The sequence below is a fragment of the Mauremys reevesii genome, linkage group 23 (assembly GCF_016161935.1).
Source record: "Mauremys reevesii isolate NIE-2019 linkage group 23, ASM1616193v1, whole genome shotgun sequence".
In the NCBI taxonomy this organism is placed as follows: Eukaryota; Metazoa; Chordata; order Testudines; family Geoemydidae; genus Mauremys; species Mauremys reevesii.
The window spans coordinates 11,716,873-11,732,683 of NC_052645.1; the positions used below are offsets into that span (position 1 = coordinate 11,716,873).

The 15,811-nt window shown below is 42.0% G+C and overlaps 1 protein-coding gene and 1 long non-coding RNA gene across 37 annotated transcripts in view; one reads left to right on the forward strand and one right to left on the reverse strand.

The window, feature by feature from the left end:
• Nucleotides 1-10,695, forward strand: part of LOC120389415 — a 28,181-nt gene extending 17,486 nt beyond the window's left edge. Inside the window, exons 2-3 of the long non-coding RNA XR_005590907.1 lie at nt 9,172-9,265; nt 10,299-10,695. This is a non-coding gene — a long non-coding RNA (uncharacterized LOC120389415). The remainder of the gene's footprint in view (nt 1-9,171; nt 9,266-10,298) is intronic.
• The window catches only part of EPB41 (erythrocyte membrane protein band 4.1), a 160,472-nt gene continuing 145,893 nt past the window's right edge, over nt 1,233-15,811 (reverse strand). For 29 of the 36 annotated variants that reach the window (XM_039512002.1, XM_039511979.1, XM_039511989.1 and 26 more), the window contains 4 exons: nt 14,780-14,881; nt 13,490-13,570; nt 10,355-10,462; nt 3,712-5,719 (listed from right to left, as the gene is read on the reverse strand). In XM_039512002.1, the coding sequence (XP_039367936.1) occupies nt 10,364-10,462; nt 13,490-13,570; nt 14,780-14,881 (282 nt within the window). In that variant the 3' untranslated portion in view covers nt 3,712-5,719; nt 10,355-10,363. Of the gene's footprint in view, nt 5,720-10,354; nt 10,463-13,489; nt 13,571-14,779; nt 14,882-15,811 lie in introns of all 36 variants that reach the window. The other 7 variants (XM_039511986.1, XM_039511987.1, XM_039511967.1 and 4 more) reach the window with 1 other exon arrangement.

A 15,811-nucleotide genomic window follows, 5' to 3' on the forward strand; every position in this document is an offset into this window, starting at 1 on the left:
TGACTTGTCTTCAGTGGATTGGTGCTCTGGGGCTATTTGAGTAAAACTTCCCACAGCACCTAAGTCACTCTTGAAGACTAGATGTAAGTCCCTCACTTAGGTGCTGTGGAAAATTCCCCCTTGTGTCAGAGCAGAACCGTCCTTCAGACTCACTGTAGGAGGTTTTAGTTCACGTGTTCAACAAAGCACAAGCAAATCAATTAAGTGGAGGTTGATGAGCAGATGCTGTTGCAGCTTGAGTCTAGTGCAGAGTTGTGGAGCGCTCTAGTGGTCATTTTCCTGAACTGCAGGCAAAGCTGCAAATGCAGGAAAGCCTGAAAGGGTTCAGCGGTAAAGTCCCCGCATCCTTCAAACTCTGCTTCCAGTTTTCTTCCTCCCCGCTCCACCTGAACAAACATACTTGTACTGTCAGAACTGGTGAAACTCACTCTACGTACAGCAGGTCAGGGCCTAGTGTTGCTACCTGGCCCAAGAATCCCTTTCTTTTTCCCTCTTCAATTATGGGGAATGACAGACCAGAGAGGTAAGACTAAGAAGCGGGAGACACTTATCTTGGAAGTGTTGCCCCAAGCACAACAGGACCTTCACTGCAATATAGTAAGCGTTCCTGAGAGGCAACAGGATTGTCTACCTTTGAAGTACTGCAGCTGTAGTTAATCCACCTTCCTGAGAGACAGTAGCTAGGTCCATAGAAGAATTCTTCTGCCAATTTAATGCTGTCTACACCAGAGGTTAAGTCAGCTTCATTACCTCAGTCAGGGTGTGGATTTTTCAACCTAATTTTAGTGTAATACAGGCCTTAGTCCCATTTTCAAAAAGTGATTTAGGAATCCAAGAGCCACTTAGGCACTCCTGAAAACATTATCCTAGACTTATTCTGGAGTACCCCTGAGGTCACAAAGAATGCAGGGACTCTGAGGAAGGCTTCAGAGCTGGTGTTCACAGGAAGGGGGTTTTACTTTGAGATTCTTCATAACTGAAACTTGTAGGGTGAAATCAGCAAATATATCTTTGCTAGTTCAACAAGGCCTTGTCTATGCTCATGAAAGTTAATCTGCCTTCAGTTCCTGTTCTGGATCAAGTCCATGGCTGGATGCACCTATTCTGGAATAAGAGCATCTGCCCATGGAGTTAAGTAGCCATTCCAAATTCAGAATAACTCCCCGTGCAGACAAACCCTGAGTGAGCTGGACAAGGGAAGAGGTTTTTTTTTTTTTTAAACAAAGAATTCAGTAGTTTGAAAATTTATTGAAAAATGCAATACAAGAAACAATATTGAACACTTAAGTCTGTCTAAATACTACAGCAACTTTCCCTTTGAATGACTACAAAAGTCCAAAATAACAGCTCCTGTCATTTACTAGTCAATCTATAACGATCTGCCAGTTTTAAGTCTGTTGTGATATTTCCTATTTGTTGTAAAGAAAGGATGTAAACAGCTATTCTAGACAATTCACAATTGTCTTAAAAAATGTACAAAGCTCCTTCATATTTGTAACTAAATTTTGATTAAACTTGTAAAAAACCCATGGTTGGGACACTAACATCTCTTAAGGTAATTGTACATTGTATGAAATCAGCAAACTACAGTTTACTAAAATCAGAACTCACTCAGTCAGTCCTTTAATACAGCTGTATTGCTTGGAGATTGCAGTCTGCCTTTCCAGTTTAATTAATCAGAGGTCTTGCTTCTCCTGCCTTCCTTTCTATACATTCATTCATATATAAATAGCTTCCATAAAGTGTATACTATACAATCAAGCCAGTCTCTGGCTTACCTCCTGGACTGGGATTAGCTAAGAACATTCATATCTTATACATAGACCTTGTTCATATGTTACAATGACATGAAATTCACAGTTCAGGGTGGACCAAATTTTAAAACTCAATCTGATCAACTCATTGTAGGAGGAGAAGGTGAAGTGGGATGGGGCACAGGCAGAAGTTAATTTAGTTAGGTTTTAATAAGATTCACTCTACCTACTGCTACTACTTTTTCCCTGTCCCTCTATAAAAAGCTCAACTGCTTCAGTAGGAGCAGTTCCATGGCAATCCCTACTCCTCTCCAAGATCTGGACTAGGAGAACCTTGTTTGTAAACACTTGTCCCTCAGAAGTGTGCTGGGGTTGCATGGGTGTGGCAGCTACTCAGATTAGGCAACAAGCTCCTGAAAAGGTCAACAGTGCCCAAGGGAAAAAGTTTTGCCTGTCTTCAGAAGCCAGTTTGGTTTGCACTGTGTTTTGTCCCATGAAGAGAGCACTGACGTATAATATCAGAGGGTGAACAGAAGAAACAAGCACACTTAATGCTATCAAGGGAACCTGAGCAGCACAGCTATCTAAAAGTTACACTATTCTTGTCTCTTTTTAAGATGGGTTTTCTTGCAAAGGCAGAAGCCTGTAACATGTAGGAAATGCTTGTGCACCATTGTTTGGGAAGGGAAAAACTCACCAACAAGAAACTCCTCTGGATCTTAGACAAGTCAAGATCTCTGTTCCTTTGGAGGAGGGGTTTTTTGTTTTTTTTTAAATAAACTCAAACTTTGTGCTGCCATGGCTTTATTGAACGAGGTTGGGTGTGAACTAAATTACAGCTGTGTCAAGGTCCTTAGTACTTCCTTCATGAGTTAACCCTCAAATGTTGTTAAGTGCTAGGGGCAGATTAAACATTTGGTAGGTCAAAGTCCCATAAAACCAGCTGTGAAGAACTGGGAAACATTTTATGGATAGTCTGCAATAGTGCTTGCAATAGCATGTTAGAGCAACCAAACAGGAAAGGCAAAACAATGACCCAGAGAAGGAGCATTCCAGCAAATGCTCAACCACAACTGCCAGATTATGAGGTGTACCCAACAGGTGCCAGCAAAGCTACAGAGATGTTTTTATCCCTCTCCTCAGCCTTAGTAAGATAGTGACCAGTTGTAGGATTTGTCCCAGGGAGGAGGAGGAAGGTTTGGCAGCAGACTGAAAAGGGCTGTGGAGATGCAAACTAACCCTCAGATTCAGGAGCAGGGGCTGGAATAAAGTTTAGGGCCTACCTAAACTCTGGTTAGAGAGGCTGACTCATGCAGATAGCGCAGAGGGTTAGTCAGAGGCCTATGTGCCTTCTGGGTGGATGAATGAGTGAAATGCTTTGTTTTGACAAAACTGTCACTGCAAGCTTATTGTGGGAGGAAACTGCCTCATAGGTGCCCAATCCGGTTGGGCCTGTCAGATTTTTGTGGTTGGTAAACAGAGGGCCTGGAGCTCCAGTCTAAAGACCACATGGTTCCACCCAGAGCAGAAAACCAGGTTTGTAGGCCAAAAGGTGCAGCCGAGGGACTGAAAGGGGGTCTAAATTGCAGTTCACTAGCTAACTGCACATTTAAATGTCTGCCTACAGGAGATAAAGTAGCATTCCTGCAAAACAGCTGCTCCATAGGAAGCAAGATGCCGATAAGTACACCACGATTCAAGCAGCTCCATAAGCCTTTTTAAAGACAGTGTCTCCAGCCACTACTAACAACTTACTTTAAGGCAGGGCCGGCTCCAGGCACCAGCTCAGCAAGCAGGTGCTTGGGGCAGCCCAGGGGAAGGGGCAGTACATCGGGCTCTTCGGCAGCTGGTCCCTCAGTCCCTCTCGGAAAGAAGGACCTGCCGCCGAAGAAGAAAGTAATGCAGTGGAGCAGCGACCAATCGCGGCTTCTTTTCTTTTCTGGCCGCTTGGGGCGGCAAAAACCCTGGAGCCAGCCCTGCTTTAAGGTGGGGTGAAATTGTAATTGTAAAGACAGTGCCATTTAAAGACCATTTTCAAACAAACAGTAAGTCATTGAGTCTAGCTCAGTCTTCTACCTCTTTTTTTTTTAAAAAAAAACAACATGGTCAAACTTTAAGTAAAGCACTTGCTGCCAGTTTCTTCTCATCCTGGAATGTAGCTTAGCAGCAAAGGGTTCTCCCTCACAGCTAGAGGTGTGCCACACCAGATACAGAGTTACAACTTCAAAGCCCTAGCTTTAAAAAAATATTGCTCACAACTCTATTCATTACAAAACTTTAAAATATTGCTGGAAAGAAAAACCAGGGCATGATTAAGAGGTTTCCATTAAATCCAAACAGGTGGTGGTGATCTGCTGCTGCTGACATGAAAGGAGGTATATCCTACCCCCACAAAAGCATTACACTCAGTTTGAAAGTCATGATTACCACCACAGTGGTCACCTTACAAATTTATGGATCATTTCCAGGTAGAAAATTCCATTCACACATATTCTCCCTAAAAATACTTTAAAAATGATTACAATTAAAAAACCCAACTTCTATTAAGTATGCCATAAGCTGCTACAGTGGATATGACAGGAGTATCTAGAAAAAATATTTTCAGTGCTTTTTTGGTAAAGTACATGGGATGTTTTAAAAACAGCAGCTGGGTAGCTGTCATAGACCTGAATGCACCATCATCCAGAAGCTGAAAACTGCAGCCAGCTCTGTCCCTGGTGTTTCATTGCAGCATGGCAGTGAAGAAGCCAATGTACTACAGAACCTTAATTTATGTGGAGAGGAGAATGCCAGTGATCTGAGCATGTGCACTTTCCAAAAAGTTTAACTTTGTTCCCACTGGCTGATATAATCTACAGCTGCGAGAATGTCTTGGACTGACAGCCCAAATTGAGTTTACATATCTAGGAAGGTGAGAGTGTCTAAGAGATGATTTTAAATTAAGTTAAGATTACACGCGCACACACACACACACCCCCTGCCCTGATTTGTGGGTAGCTTTAAATAGTACTGGAAAAAACATGATTTACAAACTTATTGAAAAATTAAACAAATAAAAGTTGACACTGAGAAATCAACTATTGCGAATGCTGCATAGCCTACCATATAGCACTCAGAGCCCAAACCCCTTAACCACACACTTCTATAGACTTATTTAAATGGCATCTAGAAAGCAAAAATAGGTAGGTAGCATTCAGTAGAAAAGCAGTCTCTGAGGAGCAGGAAGGGGTAGTAGTGCCCTGTCACAGTTCTCTTAAAGCTCTAGAATTCACAGTATAAGAGTTGTGAAACAACTTCCAGTATTCCTTAATCTAGCCAACTACTGAAATGTGTGAATATTACACCACAACCCCCCCCCCCCACCACCTATGTTCAAACAACATCAAGGACCAAAACCCATAAAAGCAAGGAAATGCAGAGTAAAGAAACTCTGTTTTGTGCACCTGGGTAGCGTGACTTGGAGTTTTCTGGAAATATCTAGGGCCAATCGCAAGAGGCAAGTAGAAATGCCACACGCTGACATCTAAGTAAGGCCCCATCAATCACTAGGGTTTTCAAACAGCTGTTATTCTAAGGTGCAGTTTCTAAGATATGCATGAGCATGGCTTAACCCCAGTATATCTGAAGGAATAAGACTTAAGAACCAACCCTTTTGTGAGGGCCTTTGGAGGCTATGCATGAGGGAATGCAAAACTGAAAACCTATTAAAAAAAACATTCAGTACAGTGAGAAGTATGGCATACTGTGTTTTACAATATAAAATTATTCAGAAGGATCCACTATATTCTGGAAAATCCCAAGTAAATGTCAAAGCGTAACTCCTAGTAAGTGATATGAATGTTCAGTTATTGACAGCAAATCTTGTAAATCTGTGGTCTTTGTGCTCCAGGTAGTTTCTCTGCAGTTTTTCCTCTACCGCTCTCTCCTCCCTTTCTGGAGTTCTCTCAGTCTGGGAGAAACATCTCCTAGAAAGACAAGGTTAGGGTAAGTTGCCAGCTTCCTGTGGAAACACTCCCAGTGGCACCCAGTGAGGGGCATTTTAACACCACCAACTTCACAAGGTGCTTTCCCCCTTGCTCCCAATACTCAGATCCTTAAAGCATTGACCATAATTTTCCACAGTGTGTCTAAAGTCAAGACCCTAAATAAGTGCCGTTTATTCAGAAGCCCCAAACAACCACAAATCCCAATGAAGAAGCCAATGAGAAATGTGCATGCTCAGCACTTTTGAAAAAGCAGAGTAATTTTATTCAGGAGCCTAAATATGAGACAGGTACTTGACTTTCGGCATGAAGGTTTGAAAGATAGGCAGTCAGTGGGATTTTCCTCCTACCAAATTTGGCTTTTTTAAGTTGTCCTGTAGCGGTCTCTCCACTGCTCCCATATTCATCCTCTCCCTCCTCCTAACTCTCATCCACACACTTTTTGTTTGGAATGGATCAAACACACATGTGGACTGTTTAATTATACATACAGAGAACATGAAAAGATGGAAGTATGCATACCAACAGGAAGAGTCTAATCAATTGAGATGAGCTATGATCAGCAGGAGGAAAAAAAACTTTTGAAGTGATAATTAAGATGACCCATAGAAGGTGTGAGGAGAACTTAACGTAGGGAAATAGATTCAATTAGTGTAATGACGCAACCATTCTCAGTCTCTGTTTAAGCCAATTGTATCTAATTTGCATATTAATTCCAGTTCAGCAGTCTCTCTTTGGAGTCTGTTTTTGAAGTTTTATTGTTGCAAAATTGCCACCTTCCAGTCTGTCACTGAGTGGTTAGAGAGGCTGAAGTGTTCTCCCACTGGTTTTTGAATGTTATGATTCCTGATGTCAGATGTGTGTCCATTTATTCTTTTGCGTAGAGACTGTCCGGTTTGGCCAATGTACATGGCAGAGGGGCATTGCTTGCACATGATGGCGCATATCACGTTGGTAGTTGTGCAGGTGAACGAGCCCCTGATGGCGTGGCTGATGTGATTAGGTCCTATGATGGTGTCACTTGAATAGATATGTGGACAGAGCTGGCATCGGGCTTTGTTGCAAGGATAGGTTCCTGAGTTAGTGTTTATGTTGTATGGTGTGCGGTTGCTGGTGAGTATTTGCTTCAGGTTGGGAGGCTGTCTATAAGCAAGGACTGGCCTGTCTCCCAAGATCTGAGAGAGTGAGGGATCATCTTTAAGGATAGGTTGTAGATCTTTGATGATGCGCTGGAGAGGTTTTAGTTGGGGGTTGTAGGTGATGGCTAGTGGCGTTCTGTTATTTTCTTTGTTGGGCCTGTCCTGTAGTAGGTGGCTTCTGGGTACTCTTCTGGCTCTGTCAATCTGTTTTTTCACTTCAGCAGGTGGGTATTGTAGTTTTAAGAATGCTTGATAGAGATCTCTGTATGTGTTTATCTCTGTCTGAGGGATTGGAGCAAATACGGTTGTATCTTAGAGCTTGGCTGTAGACAATGGATCGTGTGGTGTGTCCGGGATGGAAGCTGGAGGCATGTAGGTAAGTATAGGAGTCAGTGGGTTTCTGGTATATGGTGGTGTTTGTGTGACCATCGCTTATTAGCACAGTAGTGTCTAGGAAATGGACCATTTGTGTGGATTGGTCTAGGCGGAGGTTAATGGTAGGATGGAAATTGTTAAAATCACGGTGGAATTCCTCGAGGGCTTCTTTTCCATGAGTCCAGATGATGAAGATGTCATCAATGTAGCGCAAGTAGAGTAGGGGCGTTAGGGAACGATAGCTAAGGCGTTGTTCTAAGTCAGCCATAAAGATGTTGGCATACTGTGGGGCCATGCGGGTACCCATAGCAGTGCCACTGCACATCTACCAATGTGATATATGCCATCATGTGCCAGCAATGCCCCTCTGCCATGTTCATTGGCCAAACCGGACAGTCTCTACGCAAAAGAATAAATGGACACAAATCTGACATCAGGAATCATAACATTAAAAAACCAGTGGGAGAACACTTCAACCTCTCTAACCACTCAGTGACAGACTGGAAGGTGGCAATTTTGCAACAAAAAAACTTCAAAAACAGACTCCAAAGAGACTGCTGAACTCAAATTAATATGCAAATTAGATACAATTAACTCAGGCTTACACAGAGACTGGGAATGGTTGGGTCATTATACTAATTGAATCTATTTCCCTATGTTAAGTTCTCCTCACACCTTCTATGGGTCATCTTAATTATCACTTCAAACATTTTTTTTCTCCTGCTGATGATAGCTCATCTCAATTGATTAGACTCTTCCTGTTGGTATGCATACTTCCACCTTTTCATGTTCTCTGTATGTATAAATATCACCTGTCTGTTTGTTCCATTCTATGCATCCGAAGTGAGCTGTAGCTCACGAAAGCTCATGCTGAAATAAATTTGTTAGTCTCTAAGGTGCCACAAGTACTCCTGTTCTTTTTGCGGATACAGACTAACACGGCTGCTACTCTGAAACCTGTTTAATTATACTTTATCCAGCATGCTATCTGGCCAAAACATGTTGGTGCACCAATACAACTGATGCTGAGCACAGCCCTAGGAATAAAATGTTTGCTAGACAACGCTGCTGCCTTTATGGATTCTTAAAGCAGCTTTAAACAGTTACTATTGTTTCCAAACTACTAAACTGAAAAGCTAGGTACTGAGGTCATAGCAGATCACAGCAACCTTAACTCAAGTTTTGGGGTCTTTTCTAGATTAGGAAAATAAGCAGACTTACTACTGAAGCAGATGAGAACTATTTGTAAATCTTTGGCCTCAGGGCTACTGCTGGGATAGAGCCCAGCCCATAACCCCTTATTCACTGCTGCAGATAACAGAGCCTGGGGTGAAGGGGGAAGTACCACCTTCACTTCCAGACCTGAGGAGTGAGGCCCCCCATTGGTTCCACCATTAAAATGCTTCTGCACAACTTCCTTGTCAAGTGATGTTGAACTCTGACCCTTTTCACAGCCACTGCAGCTAGCAGAGACACGACTGCTCCTTGTGTGTACCACTATTTTAATATTGCTGAGAGGAAAGGAGATCCAGAAAGCACGTCTTGACATTGTCAGACTGCTGCTTTTCCTAGTGCAGACTCACTCAAAGTTCCTAATTTTAGTCAAGGGGTAAACATCAGTCTGTGGTCACTTGTTCTTCTGCACTGCATGATGTTATTAAGACAGAAAGACGGGGGGGGGGGGAGGAGGGGGAAAGAAGAGATATTTACCTGTAATGACTATGCTGCAATGATGCTTTTTCTATATAGGGCTCTAGAATTATCAGTGTCATCAAGCTTTTGTTTATATAGACAACATAGGGAATTTCACCTGAGTTTGGCTGTTATCAAAACAGAAACTTGACAGTACCTGGTTTTAATTAGGTTATGCTAATAAAATAAAATTGGCACAGTTGTATTATTCATTCTGATTTCTCACAGCAAAGCCACACCAGGCTTGGACAGTCCTTGCATAGGAGACCTCTAGGGAAAAAGCCAGGAGCTGCAGGACGTGATGTTGGCAATTTAGTGAGTGGTGAGTTAGGGGTTCATATTTAACACCTTTGTCTTTTCCTTCTGAGCAAGTATGAAACCAATGTCCAAGTAACATGGTGTTGGAGATGCTGGATACGAAGTAAAACGGAGATTCTGATCATCCATGGTCATAGATGAAACGTCTTGCAAGCACCTAAGCAACTGCCTTCACTGCAAAGTTAACTCAGGTTATACCTAAACTCTGCATCACTTGTAGCAGCACAAGTTGGCTGGCAAGACCAGAGCTATAGGCTAAAGCTTGAGTAAGCACAACTACTAAACTGTTAATATAGCCATACTTTTGTAGTGTGGACACAGGACTGGTCAAATTCCAAGTTGGTCAACTGCATCCAGCCTGTCCAAATTAACCTGTTGCTTCATTTGAAACAAAAAGTTGATTCTCAGTTCCTGTTCTAAGATGGTTGTAGTATACATGCCAGCCTTCCTATTAAAAAAAATAGCGTCTTCATTCTGTCCCACAGACATTTAATCCAATGTATTTCTACTGAGTTAGCGTCTCTATGTAGTAGCCTTCGCCTGCTTGAATTTGGCATCTATCAAAATGATTTCTGCAACACAATAGTTCCTAAAATTCACACTGGTGTTTTTCCCCTTTTTGTCACCAAAGATTTGCAACCCTGCTGCCACAGCATCAGCCTGAAATCTAATCAGCTGAAGTTAAAAGTAGTCTTACATACTACAAGCATTTTCCTGTTCTGTGTTTTAAAGAGCTAACACAAAGATCCAGGATGCCAGTGCACAAAATAAACTAAACACTTTTTTCTCTGTACTAGTCTTAAAAGAGGTGATTCTTTGGGCTTCCAACCAGTGAGGTTCCATTGTAGCTTAAGTCTGTAAGGCACCTTGATACCTGAAGTGCTATGCAAATCAACATCTCTCTGCATCTTCTGCTTCTAGAGTTACAGGAAGTGCCTTGCTAGATCACATTCAAAATACTGAGATTCAAAGAGAAACCTAAAAGGCTCTGATAGATTTTTCATGGACTTGTGATGACTGGCCCCTTCTGCCTGTAGGTGTCTCCTCCTCCAGTCAGCCGGTGTGGTCAGAACACGTATTTCTACCTGCTCACCTGGCCGTGCTATTCTTCAGCAATCTCGGTCTCCTGGTGGACGACGACCTTGGTCACAGACATGTCCGGGTGCTGCTCTTTTGCTTCTTTGATGGCCTGCACTAGAACCTGAGAAAGAAACATCTCTTCAGAGAAGCACAGTGGGCTGCAAACAGCTGAACAAAGTGAATTTCACTGCAGTCTCTCCCATGTCACCATATCAGACACTGGGTGAAATCCTGGCCTCATTGATGTCCATGGCAAAACTCCCATTCATTTCAGTGGAGGCAGGATTTCACCTAGTGGCTGCAGCCTTGGGCAGCAGGCCTGCCTGCCACTCCCACCCAGACCAGAGGGGAGCCAATCTGGGACAGCAGGTCCAGCTGACAGCCTCCTGAGGGTGTAAAAAGCCTTAGCTCCAGGAAATTCCGCTGCTAGCTGACTTCATTGTTGCTACCTTCCCACCTTACAAGGTGGATGATAAAATTATTTTATGTATGAAGCCACAAACAGGGAATGCTTTTGCCATTTGCCTTTGGTTGAGTTGTTGGTCTAGATTCGCACTAATTCACTGCTCTTGCTCTCCACTAACGAATGTGAATCACCATGCAACCACCCTTGTTTCTTCCTCCAGCCATCAACCACTACTTTGTTTGCATGTTGTGTCCCTTTCCACCTTACTATGTCTTCTATGTAGTTTTGGAAGCTCTTCAGGGAAGACACCATGTCTTCATGCCATTGCACAACACAGCACAAAGAGGTGCCCCACTCCTATTGATCTCTCGACACTATTGCAATACCAATACAGCAGTACTGCCCATTTACTGTAGCCGCCATCATCTGCACAGCACACTAGAAAATTAACATAAAAACTGAAATTATTGGACAGTCATGCCTTTGTAATTGAGTGTTTATCCCACCTAACTAATCTCATTCAGCCTGACCTAGTATTTGTTCCTGTACAATTTATGGTTCTTATTTTACATGCTACAAAACCATAGTCTCCTTGTGGTGGAATCATTTAGTCCTAAATCAGCAGATAATCAACAACTACATTTCGATCTTCAGAGATCTGAATGAGATTAGTTAGGTGGGATAAACACTCAGTGACAAAGGCATGACCATCTTAGAATGCTGGGGGCAGTTGTACAAATGGAAAGAACTCAGCAGGATGGTCTCACAGACATTCATGAGCATGTTAATTTTGAAAAGTTAGGGATGAATTTGCTTAGGGGTGTTAACTTCTCCATTCAACATGCTGTGTGAGAACTACACATAATGGGCTTGAATGATTGGCAAGAAAATCATTTGGGAATTAAATCACAGAACCACCTGAACTGAAATATTTGGAAAGAGTCTAAGATCTCAGCTGATGCATGTTGACATGGTTTGGGGCGGGCCTAAACAATAATTGCCCTATGGGATGTGCTTCTAAAAGCACTGACTAATATACATCAGAACTGTGCTGTGATTAGTGTTGAGTGTCTGGCGTACACAGCACACTTTTCAATGCTCTATAAATAATTACTCCATTAGACACCAATAAAAGCCCTAAAGCAGCTTAATGTTCATGTGAAACCATAATATTGTTGTTATGAGAAAGGGGAACAGTTCATTGGATCAAGTTTAGGCAGCAGCTCAGTGGCTTTGAGAACTGTATGTCTCTAATTTCTAGGAAAAGCTCATCTCTCCAGTTAGGAAGAGTTACCAGATTCCCAGTCAGGTTTCTGTTACTACTTGGGTGCACTAACTAACTTTTTCTGATATTTTGTTTTTATCACTGAGCTCCAACTGCTGGAGCATGTTGTCTATGTGGAAACAAGAGTTCTTCAAGAAGCAGAAAACAATACCCAGCATAAAAGGGAAAGAGATCTATGAGCACTGTTAACATGTTAAAGAATGCATCTGATCCTACCCTGACACTCTCTTTCTCTGGTGACTTCTCCCTTCGCAAACTAAATGAAGATTAGCTACACCAGGATGACAGTGTGTGTGTGTGTATCAACTTTTAAAATACATCTGAGTTTCATACTAGCTCTCGCTAAACTTTCCTGAGCCAATTTAATTTAATAGTAAAAATGGCAACACTACAGTTTATACTTCGCTAACACCGTTCAACAAAGGTTCTCAAAGCACTTTACAAACATTTAACCCTCAAGAAGTTGATATTGTATTAAGCATTTTACAGACCAGTAAACCAAGGCAGAGTAGGGCCTGTGACGTGCCAAAGGATCGCACACAATTAGTGTCAGAGCCCAGAACAGAACATACATAGCCAGATTCCAAGGTCAATATTCTAATCACTGGAAAACATGATGATCAGTGGCAAAGGCTGTTTGCTTCTAAACTTCAGTTGCTTTCAGCTTTGATACGCTTGTATACACAAATTTCTCTCTCTAATTTTTTAGGCTATTCAATTCAAATTTTTACAAATATCATTCAGGACATAAAAGCAAAACTAATCCTTGCAAATGTGCACACAGAGTCCTCTAAACTCTACAATGTTCCTTTAAAATACAAGAAGGGATGAATTACTGGTCTAAGGAAATGCTGGGCAAAAAGCGACTAAAAGAACGACTGAGCTGTCTCATACTTATTCTTCATTGGAGACTTTCATGTCACATTTCCTCAGATTTTAAAAAAAACAAACTTGTTTTGAACTGAAAATAGCCAGCAGCACACTCAAAGCTGAGCCCTTCTGCTTTGGACATAGCACAAAATTCTGGTTCCAGAAGTTTTTATATATGGCAATCTGGCAGAATAGAATTCAGCTCGCTCTGCCCCAGCTACAGTATGTCTCCGCAGAACTAAATGCCTGTTTGCCAGCCAGTTACAACCTGAAGACATACAATAGTAACAGGTAGCACCCACAGGGACATCTGCAGTCACTTTTCTGACATTAACAGTTGAAAATGAGACGGATCTATGTCTGCAGCTGAAACACCAGAAATGACAAGTGTTACCTCTTCCACAGAGACAAGCAATTTTTTTTCTAGCCCAGGCCAATTTCCCTAGGCTGCAACCTAAATGACTGGATTTACCACAAGTGAGGCCATTTGACTGCCTAGCACAGAAATAATTTGCAGGTCGGAACAACTGATTAGCTCTTTCCAAAACTAAAATGGCTCTTGGCTGGGTAACACTAAAATCGCTCACCTGATCGTGGTCAATGTCTGCATCTCCTGTGATGACAATTCTTTTTTCAATTCTTGTCTCTGAAATTCCACCTTTTACAGTCTAGTATGAAAGAACATAGGTTACTAGTAGCCTACAGTGCAACAATGGTAAAGAATTACAAAGTGGATTGAGGCTGGCTTTCAAAAGATGGAACTCAAACTAAAGTCACTTGCCAATTACCAAAACATTACTGGGAAACTAGCATAACTGGATCATAGAGAGAGTGAGAGGGGGGGGACACAAAAAATCTCACTTCAGTCTATGACAATTTTCCCTTCTTCCAAACCAAACAAGCACATTGTCAATAAAGAGTTTTTTAATCAATAAAAATATTAATCATTCCGGTCTTGCAGGCTGAAATGTTAATCATGTCAAAGGAACACTGTCAATGTAACATGTTCCATTATTACACCCAAAAGTCATTTTAAAAATCTAATTTGTATTTCAGCATCTAGAGTATGCACACACTGTTGTGTGCTTCACTCAGCGTGGACAATGCACTCAGGCTGCTTGGTTTCACTTTGGCACCCAGGAACTAGCACAATAATATTGTTTAATTTTGTTCAGAGGAAGGTTCAAATTCAAAAATTCCCTGCAACTCTGCACTGAAATAAACACACAACAAAACAAGAAGCCCACAGCAATGCTGGCAGTTAGTGTGTCCATGACAGCATTAGTGAAGTATTTTAGGTTTTGCAAAACCTTTGATAAAAATGTGAAATGGGTGTAGAACTAAGGGACATGCCCATAAATTAGAAGTAAATTGAAGTCTTCAAACTCATCCCTACTTTCTCAAATTGATGATTTCTCACATGTAAGTTTGATTTGCCAACATTGCCCAACTTTAATCATGTGTAGCTCCAATGCTGCATTAATTTAAAAGTTCTAAACAGGACTCAATCTTATTTACTGTACAGAAGAGCAAATAAGAACTCAAAGGCTAGCGACATTTAAAATGGAAATAAATATCTGGCTGACACACTGATAGGAGGTTCTCAGAACTGCCTCAGGATCCCAAGCTACTGTTGGATCACTCAACCTGTGGTGGGACAGTTCTTCAGGAAGCAAGATAATGTCCATTTCCAAGTGATTCTGGATTGCGCTGGTGTCAGGCAGAATTAAGGGCAGAGAAAGGGGGAAACAGGATTGGAGGGAAAAATATTTGTACAACTAAATATTTGGCAGGAAAGGCCAACTTTGCTTCATCGGGTTTGAGCATCAATAGAACATTTAGATTTCATACCAGTCCTGTTAGCATCACCTTTTTACCTTTGTAATCTGTGTGGTGGTTGTGCTACTGGTGGTCTCTGACGTGATGGTCTGAGCAGTGAGCAGGACTCCAGGGTCTGAGTCCCCACTGCCATCATCTGTCTATGAAACACACACAAAACAGCAATCAATGATCTTCACACAGTCACCATTGCAACAGGACCTCAGTACTGTAATTTAAGATGATGTACAATCATTGCAAAAGTAGACTTTGCATTATTTATGAGACAAAGTGAAGAGATTCTCAGCTGGAAGAATAATTAGCGTTTTAGCAGTGTAACAAAGGTTTCAAGACTAATGCTGTCTGAAGGTACAGCACTTAAAGAACCAAGGAGCCATGCTGCCCTCCAACAGAGCCACAATGAAATCAAGCAGAGAAGCCTTGACATCCATTAGGATTCTACACTGCGATCTCACCCAACCACAGGGTGATGATTCTCCATTCCACACAGTGACTTTGTTCAGCTCTCCCACTCTCAATTCTGGGATGACGAATGGGTCTTCTCTAGCCTCTCTTTTCTCCTCTCCCTTTCCAGTTGAATTGGGGTGCTGTGCTGGTAAATTTGCTTAGCACACACTGAACTGACTCGCATGTTTCAGGCAGCATGGGTAGTACTATGTGTTTACTTTCTAATTGCTCTGCATTGGCACAAATTACTCCTACAGGTTCTATAGAAGCTACATGACAAGGTCCCCATACCCATCACTCTCCCTGCTCCACCAATACCAGCCTTGTCCACACTGCCTTTTTTGCATATACCACCTTCCCTGAACTGGTCTATACAGGCCATTACACTGCTCAAGTCTCACTTCTGTTGAACCGCCTATAAAAGAAGCTGTTAAATTAAGATGGCTGAGGGGGCAGATGGGGTTAGTTGACATTTTATCCAATGAACAGGTTTGGAAGCTATTTTGGAATCCATCTCCCCCAAGCCCTTGTACATCAGCCTCTCCAGGGCTGTGCCCAGCACAGAGTTAGAGCCCCGGATGCTACTATAACCTAAATAAACCATAAGTAACAACAACTGTGTA